The sequence below is a fragment of the Sparus aurata genome, chromosome 17, assembly GCF_900880675.1.
Source record: "Sparus aurata chromosome 17, fSpaAur1.1, whole genome shotgun sequence".
NCBI lineage: Eukaryota > Metazoa > Chordata > Actinopteri > Spariformes > Sparidae > Sparus > Sparus aurata.
Window position 1 is genome coordinate 13,519,197 of NC_044203.1, and position 10,940 is coordinate 13,530,136.

The 10,940-nt window shown below is 40.8% G+C and overlaps 1 protein-coding gene across 1 annotated transcript; it reads right to left on the reverse strand.

Annotated features, from left to right (window-relative positions):
* Nucleotides 1-137: 137 nt before the first annotated feature.
* LOC115568027 (NLR family CARD domain-containing protein 3-like) lies at nt 138-10,935 on the reverse strand. Its single transcript, XM_030395064.1, has 12 exons — nt 10,868-10,935; nt 9,301-9,619; nt 9,093-9,212; nt 8,850-8,963; nt 7,041-7,119; nt 6,720-6,948; nt 4,783-6,586; nt 4,496-4,669; nt 3,468-3,641; nt 2,962-3,135; nt 2,375-2,421; nt 138-2,247 (listed from the first exon to the last, which is right to left on the reverse strand). Exons 2-12 carry the CDS (start codon nt 9,387-9,389, stop codon nt 1,646-1,648), a joined length of 3,606 nt encoding a protein of 1,201 aa, XP_030250924.1. The 5' UTR covers nt 9,390-9,619; nt 10,868-10,935; the 3' UTR covers nt 138-1,645.
* Between the last annotated feature and the right edge of the window lie 5 nt (nt 10,936-10,940).

Below are 10,940 nucleotides of genomic sequence, written 5' to 3' on the forward strand. Positions count from 1 at the left end.
GTTGTAAAGTCACAGTGCTCTGTTAAAAGTAGATCAGATCATTTTTCCATTTATTTCTAACACCGCAGTTTAATGTGTTCATGTACAGTGAAGCTACACTGAAATGAGGAAAGGAATAGAGTCAGTCACTTCATCAGTGAACACACCAAGCATGCTTTATTTCTTGTCACATAACTTTGCTTTTAAATCACGCAGAGACAAGCTGAGAGAAGACAATTGAAATGGAGCTTTCACACAACATTGTTTATGTCTGTACAATCAGTAATCAAACACTGCATTAGAGATATGTCTTGGGTTGTGAATTATGAATATGTCCAGTGATTTACAGACTTACATAGATTATCAATGAAAAGACAGAAAAACACTTTACATGTAAATAGACAGTTTTGTTTCTCACAATTTCTGTTATATTTTTGTATAATAGAACATGTCTACCTGTCGGCCCACATTGCACATGGAGGAGCCTGATCCAAACAAAATAGTCCAGATATCAAGCCCATATTAACCTGTGGAGAACTTCAGATCAAATAAAAACGTGTCCTAGAAGATGCCCTTATAATGTGAAGAGGCAATCCCTAGGCAATATTTGAGCATACAAGAAAACCTGATATCATTTTATTATTATTTAAACTCAGCTCCTCTCGTGATGACATTTTTTTGTGTATTTATTCCTGCACATTATTAAGCTACTACAGCACCACCAGGAGAGCTCAAGAGCGAAATTGTATGTAAAAAGGAAGGTTGGGTGCAGTTTATTATTGTAGATTGTAGTGGATCTACTGTTCTATGTTGAAGTTCATTTGAGACTGTCAGCCCTGGCTGACCTTATTGTTGGCACCCCCACCCATCCAGGGAAAGGGGTAAGAATACTGTAAATTCTGGACTATTGAGCGCACCTGACTATAAGAAGCACATACATATATAGGCCGAACTTGTCTATAAGCCCATGTCCACGTCTGCTCTCTGTGTGTTCACCCAGTCTTCAAGAACGTTTTCAAGTTCGGGCCATCTGCTTTAATTACCTCTGAAAGCTTTTGTCATCTATTTGCCATGAGTCAGTGTAGTTTTTCACGCTGCCGTCTCCAACGTCTCTCCTCATCAATTCATTGAAGCCAAGCTTATGTGCAGCAGCTCTATTTCCTTCTTCGACAGCCAGATCGTTTGCCTTTAACTTAAAAGCTGCTTCATATGCATTTCTTCGTGTGTTTTCCATGATGAGGGTGTGTGCATGATGCGCAAAATGACTGTTCAAAACACAATCAAACTAGCATCTTCCTTGGCGCATTATCTCTTCCACCTGTCTGTCTTGCTCTTGCGCTTCCTGCTAGAATGCCCCCTGGAGGCTGTTATCCCGTAAATATCTATAGAATAGCTGCATCATTGTATAGGCCGCATGGTTCAAAGCGTGGGAAAAAAGTAGTGGCTTATAGTCCGGAAATTACAGTAGGTTTGGGTCATGATCTCTGGCAATTAAACTTTAGGCTGCGCCAAACAGGGCACACAAAACAATTAAGAGGGCAGGTGTCTGGCAATGTCACACCTTCAACTGCATTTACAACCACTGAGACATCAGGTTACAAACTTACATCAGATGTTTGTGATCCTCTACAGAGTGAACTATCTGGTCAGCAGTGAGAATTCTTCTCTAACAGGAGGATGCTCCCCCTACAGAGAGTAGAGACACTGAAGAGTCAGACCAGGCGCCAAACCTGAACCCAAACCCAGGATAAAGAGCTTCAGTGAATGTGGTGTTGAAGGTGTGGAGGTGGATCAGTGTGTCAGAGAAGACTCTGTAGAAAGACAGAGTCCCAGCAGGACAGTCCACATACACTGCTACTCTGTTCGAGACAGAGAAGGACGATGTAGACGACGACAATGACGACAACGACAAGGGGGGCGAGGAGGTGATGGATGTGCCTTTGTTGTTATGCCAGACAGAGTAACGACCATTAGAGCAGGTCAGACTCCAGGATTGATCGTTCCTTCCAAACCAGCAGTTATCACTGTTTCCTCTCCTACTGATTCCTCGGTAAGTCACAGATATATAAACCAGTCCTCTCCACTCAACTTCCCAGTAACAACGACCAGTCAGACCATTTCTGCTCAGCACCTGAGGCCACTGGTCAAATCTGTCTGGATGATCAGCATACGACTGATCCTCCTCCACATGTGTCACCTTTCTGTTGTTGTCAGACAGTGTGATCCTTCTGTTTACTGTGTTTGTGTCAAATGTGATCTCACAGGAATCTGATGGAGAAAAAAAGACATAATATACGTGCTGGTATAAATATACATTTGGACGAGTGATGTGACAGGTTGAAGCTGGTTGAATGTTTTGCTTTTATTTCATGAATCAAATTAAAAACATACTCACACTTTCTCAGACCTGGTCTCAACCATTGGACTCCACTGGGCTCCACCCTGTAAGGGGTAAGTCAGTATTATATGGACAATCATAATGTCGGATTCAGTTTCCTCCAGTAAATCTCAGTAAATCAAATGCTTAAACCTGCATCAGATGTTGTTGCTAATTTATCCTTTCGTGATGACTGTATGGGAGTGGATTTTTAGCTCAGTGGTAGTCAGTGACAGGTATCCACCAGCTGGCAGCTCAGCTTCACCTCAGCTAAGTGCAGTCACTGAACTTGATCTCTCAGTCGTAAATGTGGTGTTGGTGCCTTTTGGAGAATTCTAATTCAGATATCACATTATGTCTTTCTTTTTCTGATATATTTCCTGCAAATTAGATGCTTTGCACAAAAAAGTTGTCTTTGATTGAATGTGTGGGGCATGTAAACAGATTCCTTGTTTTTAGCATCCAACAGTTAAGTTGGAATTTCTAATCAGAATGATTTTAATCAGATTGAAGAAATATTGTCCAAGTAAACACAGCTAGTGAGACAGAGACAGTTTCCACCCCTTCCTACTCTATTAGACTGACTGTCTGACAGAGGAGCATACCTGAGAGTGTCCAGTCTCCAGTGTGGATCCTTTATTCGAGCAAATAGCAGCTTCACTCCTGAGTCTCCTGGATGATTGTAACTCAGGTCCAGCTCTCTCAGATGAGATGGGTTTGAGCTAAGAGCTAAGACCAGAGAAGCACAGCCTTCCTCTGCGATCAGACAACCTGACAACCTGCAAACACACAACACCAACACACATTACATAATCTGAGGGTGCTGGTAAGGCTAAACAAACAATGGAATTGAGCTCATTACTATATATTACTCATTTAGGTGTCTTGAAAACTGTGTTTCTACATAAACCCCATTCATTTAAATGGGACCTGCTCATTAGGTGCCCCATCTAGCTGAGGCAACTGACTCCCAGCAGCCAATTTCCTCCTAGATAACTTGAAGTTGAACTTCTGACAGACATTTGATTCTGGCTGGAAAAGCTGATTCCTTTCTGATAATTGCTGAACAAGTAGATTCAAATGGACTCATAAGAGGTTGATGATTCCCGACCTGAGAATTTTCAGTGTACAGTGTTGACTCTTCAGTCCAAGAGACAGCAGCTTGACTCCTGAATCGTGCAGGTTGTTGTTACTCAGGTCCAGCTCTTTAAGACTACAGGACTGGGAGCTCAGAACTGAGGACAGAGCTTTACAGCTTGTCTCAGAGAGGTTACAGCCACTCAGTCTGATGATACAAAGAACAAGAATATGAATAGGAATGTGTTATTGCTGACATGTAATACTGCAATCTGTAAGAACATTTCATGATATTTCATCCATCCTCGGCACTGGCTAAAATCTCTCCAAAGAAGTTGGAGATGTGACTGTTTACTACTGTTATGACTCGCTCGATTTTATAGTTTTTTCCCTGTCTTATTTTGTTGTATTTACCTTTCCTCTTGTTTCAGATCCCTTCTCCCTGTCCTTGTGGGTTCGTCCTCTACCTTGATTGTCTTCTCCCACCCTGATTACTTTCACCTGTTCCCCCTGTGTGTGTGTATATATAGTCCCTGTGTTCCCCTGTCCGTTGCCAGTTTGTCTTTTTTCTCCATGCATAGCATCCCAGCCTTTGTTCCTAGTGTTTTGAAATATTCCTGATTTGTGACTCCTGCCTGTTTTTTGCCTGGACCTTGTCTCTACCTAACCCGTGCCAGATTTGTTTGAAGTTTGCTGACTGACCTCCTGTGCACGGAACCTTTTCTCAGTAAAGACTTTTATTTTGCCTAACTCTGTGTTGAGTCTTGCTTGTGAGTCCATACGATTGTCGTCACCAAACCATGATAATTATGTCTTTAGGGGAAATAACATGCATTAATCTCAAAAACATAACATCCAAGCAAAATGAGTTTCATATCTGATGCACAGAAAATAGAGCTGAATAGGAAAGAAAAACACCTTTAGGGAAATTGAAAGATCTTTACTGTTGAATTTAAGATCCTGATGGGGAAAAAACTGTACAACTCAGAAATGTTGACATGAGAGAGGCTAGTTCAGAGAAATGGCTGAAATAATTAAAGATAAATTGTAACCTGTTCGGACCTGAGAGTTTTCAATGTACAGCATGGACTATTCAGTCCAGAAGACAGTAGCTTAACTCCTGAATCCAGCAAGCTGTTGTGGCTCAGGTCCAGTTTTCTCAGACTAGAAGACTTTGAGCTGAGAACTGAGGACAAGACTTCACAGCTTCTCTCTGAGAGGTTACAGCCAATCAGTCTGAAGATACAGTAAAAAAAAAAGTAAAAGTACTGATTTTTTTTCTTGCCCTGTTTAAAAATAAAACAGACAGTTTAACTATGAAAAATAAATCCAATGATCTCTGTACTTACAGAGCTTTGTTGGAGGCTTTGACCACAGGCAACAGCCTCTGAAGGGCCTCCTCTGAAGCGGAGTATTTCTTCAGTTCAAACACATTTAGATCTTTTTTTGATGACAGCAAGATGAAGACTAGAGCTGACCACTGAGCAGGAGTGAAATTCAATCCGAAGAAACTTTCTGATCTCAGGTACTTTTGGATCTCTCCCACTAGAGAATGATCATTCAGTTCATTCAGACAGTGGAAGACATTGATACTTTTTTCTGGAGATAGATCCTCATTGAGCTTGTTCTTGAGGTACTGGGTTGTTGCTTGATTTGACTGAGAGCGACCTTCTGCATGTGACATCTCCCCTCGTAGGAGGGTCTGATTGGTCTGCAGTGACAGGCCCAGGAGGAAGCGGAGGAACAAATCCAAGTGTCCATTTGGACTCTCTAAGGCCTTGTTCACAGCACTCTGGTAGAAGTACATCTCTGGACATACATCTCTTCTTGTCTCAGAGCTCTGTGAGGTTGGTTGTTCTTCTGACATTAGGTTGACACCAGAGTTGATGAATGTCACATGGACATGAAGAGCAGCCAGAAACTCCTGAACAGTCAGATGGACAAAGCAGTACACCTTGTCCTGGTACAGTCCTCTCTCCTCTATAAAGATCTGAGTGAATACTCCTGAGTAGACTGATGCTGCTCTGATATCAATGCCACACTCTGTCAGGTCTGATTCATAGAAGATCAAGTTGCCTTTCTGCAGCTGCTCAAAAGCAAGTTTTCCAAGAGACTCGATCACCTCCCTGCTTTCTAGAGTCCAATGTGGATCTGTCTCAGTTCCTCCATCATACTTGATGTTCTTCAGTTTTGACTGAACCACCATAAAGTGGATGTACATCTCAGTCAGGGTCTTGGGAAGCTCCCCTCCATCTTTGGTTTTCAACATATCCTCCAGAACTGTAGCAGTGATCCAGCAGAAGACTGGGATGTGGCACATGATGTGGAGACTTCGTGATGTCTTGATGTGGGAGATGATTCTGCTGGCCTGCTTCGTGTCTCTGAATCTCTTCTTGAAGTACTCCTCCTTCTGTGGGTCAGTGAACCCTCGGACCTCTGTCACCATGTCAACACACTGAGGAGGAATTTGATTGGCTGCAGCGGGTCGTGTGGTTATCCAGAGGTGAGCTGAGGGAAGCAGTTTCCCCTTGATGAGGTTTGTCAGCAGAACATCCACTGAGGTGGACTTTGTAACATCATTCAGAATCTCAGTGTTGTGGAAGTCCAGAGGAAGTCGACACTCATCCAGACCGTCAAAGATGAACACAACTTGGAAGTCTTTGAACCCGCAGATTCCTGCTTCTTTGGCTTCAGGAAAGAAGTAATGGATAAGTTCCACTAAGCTAAACTTTTTATCTTTCAGCACATTCAGCTCTCTGAAAGTTAATGGAAATGTGAACTGTATGTCTTTGTTGGCTTTGTCTTCAGCCCAGTCCAGAGTGAACTTCTGTGTTAAGACTGTTTTCCCGATGCCAGCCACTCCCTTTGTCATCACGGTTCTGATTGGTTCGTCTCTTCCAGGTAAAGGTTTAAAGATGTTTTCATGTCTGATTACTGTTTCTGGTCTATCTGGTTTCCTGGATGCTGTTTCAATCTGTCTGACCTCGTGTTCATCATTTACCTCTCCAGTCCCTCCCTCTGTGATGTAGAGCTCTGTGTAGATCTGATTCAGAAAGGCTGGGTTTCCTGCTTTCGCAATCCCTTCAAACACACATTGGAACTTTGTCTTCAGGTTGGATTTAATTTCACGTTGACAAACTGGAGCAAAGGTTCCTGTATAAAAAGACAAAAAAGGAAATAAGTCTAACTAAAGAATGACTATATGAATATATTCTCTTCTATCTCTTGAAACATTAGTAAATGTCCCATATATCAGTATGTTAAATCTTAAGAGAAATCCTCTTACTGCTCTGGAGACATTCAGCCAGCTCCTCCTCTTTCATCTTTCTCAGGAAGTGCAGTGCGATCTTCAGAAATGCCCCTTTGTTGCTTCGCCTCTGCTCTTCCTCCTCACCGTCCAACACTTCCTCAACTTCCCTCTGACTCTCTAAGCATTCTAGGTAATCTAGACTCAGAACCGTCTTCATAACCTTGAGCTCGTTCTTCAAAAAAGTGACAATGTTTTCCTCCAGCAGCTGAAATTAATATCATGTAACCAATCATTATACTGCATCGGGATTATTGTAAACAGGATAGGTGTAGAAGTAGGTGTTTAACATTTACAAACCATAAATATGGTGTCCAGGTGTGTTTTAAACTGCTCGGCAGACTGACCACTGGGTATCTCTGAGCTCTCCTGGCCAACTCTATAGAGAAATTATGAAGAATTAGCTCACATTAAGTCTTTACACATAGAGACAAACACAAGGAAAAGGTCAATAATGTGATATTTGTATATGAACAGTGAATCAGGTGCATGTTTTAAGTTCTTCACAGTACTGGTTGTACTTGCAGCTCCCAGATTGTCAGGTACGTGAGTACAAAGCATAACATGACATTCAAGAAGCTGGAAAGCAAATGTTTGACATTTTAGTTTGAAAAATTAGTAAAATGACGTAAACAAAATCAGCACTCCTGATTTCTTCAATAATGTGCTCTCTCAAAACTGAGAACATGCAATCAAGGAGTTAGTTCATTCTGTGCTGTCTTACATGTTCCTTTAAACACAGCAGCTCTCCGCATATGTTCTTGTACTGCTGCAAATAGTGAAGCTACAAAATCCACCTGTCCTCTTAAAATGCCCGGATTTTCTGAGGACAGGTACATTTTCATCATGGCCACGCAGGGCTAGCTCAAACGCACCACAGAACTTTACACAGTCAATTATTTTAGACAAGATGCGCCTGGTTTTTTTGTCTTCCGATCCCTATCGTGTAGCCCTCATCAAGCTTAGCTTGTTCATGCCTTTTCACTTGCAAAGTCCTTAAAATTGGTCTAAAGAGCTATGGCCAAAGATTTTTGCGCCTGGGGACAGAAACATGTCGCCTGTCAGTAACTTTACACAAGGTAGCACTTTTTTAATCTCCATTCTAATTGCAGATTATACACAATAAACATAATCACTAACTGTATAATCGTTAGGTTGCTCATTTAAAAATATAAAGTCTGAAGGACTTTATGATTCTTCTTCATCAGGGACAGGTGGCACGGTGCCCTAGCGCCCCTATTGGCAAGCCGCCACTGGAAAGGACCCAAATGCAAAGCAACATTTCTACGTAACGTTGCTTTAAGGTGTCTGTACACAGCATCAGACCTGTTCCTGAGATGGATAAACAGTGTCTAAACACCATATCGAATTGAGATTAGGGGGTTTGTTTCAGATCTTTTCTAGAACTTTTGAAACTGACACTCACACACTTCACACCCAACTCACACAGTGATTGATATAACCTTGTGGAGGTTAGAAAGTTGGCACATTATGAACTTGTATCTCAGCTTTCTGTAGCCATTCGTCACACAACTACTGTATGTATACACATGATCAGCCCCAACCTTAAAAGCGATATCTGTGGCATTGTGTTGTGTGATAAAACTGTACTAGTCACAACTGTGCAAACATGCTGTTTTATCAGCATCTTTTTTGCCACACCTTTGATATAAATTTTCATTTTGTGTGCAGGGAAAAAGTGTCAGATCTTTTACTGTGGAAATGGGGGCAAAAACAAAAGAGTTGCACTTTTGCTGAGTGTAGAATGTGCTCTGGTCTCTGCTGCTGGACCCTGACACAAAAACAGCTCAGATAAATGTGCATGCTGGACCTAATGAAGAATATTTTCAATCTTTTAGGACACAATTGGTGCAAAAGCAAAAGTCTTGCATTTCATTTTTTGCTGAATGTAGAACTTGCTTTGTTTTCTTTATTTTCAAACAATTTAAAATGTGTTCTGTTATCTCAATGTTTGAATAGTATTATGTCTCCACCTTCTCTGTAACCGCTGACACACTCTCATTTTAGGTGTGGTCGGACAGGCTGTCATAGAAACTTGTTAATTTCTTGCATAACCTGACTCTTATTTTCATTTACAGTACAGCTTACATCTGATCAGCAGATGGAGGTCGTCCTTTAAAATCGATGAAATCTTCCATTGACTGTTCGCTCTTTAAGGACAGACAACTTAGTTCATCAGAGTCTGGTCTCTGCTGCTGGACTCTAAAACAAAAACAGCTCAGATAAATGTGCATGCTGGATAAAAACTGATGAAAAATATGTTCTGTCTTTTAACACAAAAAGAAACTAACATTGTGTCACAAATGGCTTTTTGTCAATTTGAAATTCTACCTTTTATCAACAGATCGTTTAAAAGCAAGAGGACACTCCACGGATGCATCGTCCTTCATGGACACACGACTGCTTTCAGACTCAGGTCTAGGGGAGTCTGGTGTGGGCTGCTGCTCGGGGCTTCAATAGAACACCCACAGTGAGCTTTGAGTTTGAATTATGTCGATAAAGTGATTTTAGTCATGAACAGTTAGAGTTCTCATCTCACCTCTGAGCTGTTGTCTGGCTGCCATGTTCACCACACAGATTGGTTTCAGAAGAAGGGACCCTGTCCTCTCTGTCCTCACATTGATCCATAGCAGAGCCCACACCTTCTTTCAAACAAAACAAACTGCTGAGAGAACTAACATATTTTGTCTCACCACTGCCTTTCTTGGGGATGATATCACTTTCACTTGTATATGAATCTCTTCAACATTTTAAATGCTTCTCTTTTTCAGAGTCTGTTGCATCTTCTCAGAGCAATCATGTTACCTTTACAGCTGCGACTATGTTCACATAGGTTCCCAAAGGTGTTCCAGCTTCATCTGTAGAGGAAGAGGAGCTGAACGCATCAATCATTGATCAACACATGTACTGAAAACTCATGTACTGTCTCCTCTCAAACATCCTGTGCATGCTCTAGAAGAATAGTGAATATCAGCTGCGTCTCCACTGGCCGCTGCTTACATCTATGTTTATATCATTGTTGTAAAGTCATTCTAAATTGAGCTTGTTGCTGAGTCAAATTTCATAAAATTTAATGTCCGTAAAGGTGCAGTTTGAACTTTGATCACTTTTCAGCACTAGAGGAAATGTTTATCTTAGATTTGAATTATTTTCTTTTCAGTTCTGATAAGAATGTTTTTTAAGTTAATAAATGATATTATATTATATTATATTATATTATATTATATTATATTATTTTATATTATATTACAAACAAAAGCATTTTCAAATCAAGAAGTTGGAACCTAAAAATAATTTGAAATTTTTTCTTGATCAAATTACAATAAATAGATTACAAGTGGTAATTGCTGCAGGCTATATGTGGTGCAGTAACTGGTAGTCTACTGCAGTTTGTTCTGAATAGTGTAGAAGTATAGAGTAGAGTAGAGTCGAGTAGAGAATAGTGGAGTAGAGAAGAGTAGAGAAGAGTAGAGTAGAGTAGAGTAGAGTAGAGTAGAGAAGAGTAGAAAAATGTAGAAAAGAGTAGAGTATGAGATTAACAAACAGTAGGTGAAGTGGCATGTCTCATGTGAATATAATAACAGAGCCCCAGCTGTTCTCCAGCAGTCAAACAGAGCCGCAGGTATCATCCACACGTTGAACACACACAATCCAACTCAAATTCACTTTTATTTATTTATTTTAAATGGTTCCACCTGACTACACCTGTAAGCATGTGACTGTTACACCAAGAAGTTTATCTGTAACCTATTTGTTTACAGTGGTGGAGCCGAGCAGGTCCACTGCAGCTGGAGTTTAGTACCAATTCTTTTTTTATAGGTTCCTTCCTTGTTTGGTACACAAGCAACAACGGTAGAAAGTTGATGAATGAAATGTGTCTAGAGTTATTATTCTTCAGTGTGTCTGTTGGACACTTCTGACAAATTATTTCTGTTCAAGAGCGATAATCTTTTATTCCTAATTATACATACTGTACAGTCAATGATTCCAATCATCTATGGTCAAAAGCATGCAGATAGATTTATAGAGTTTCACCAAACACTGCTCCAAATTCAAACACAATCAAACACACCATAAAATATAAATCTTAAAGAAAGTATACTTACCCCTGATTCATAGTCTGTCCACTGCACACCTGAGGAGAAAAGCTTTGACACAGGTAAGCTGCTTCCTGGAGGG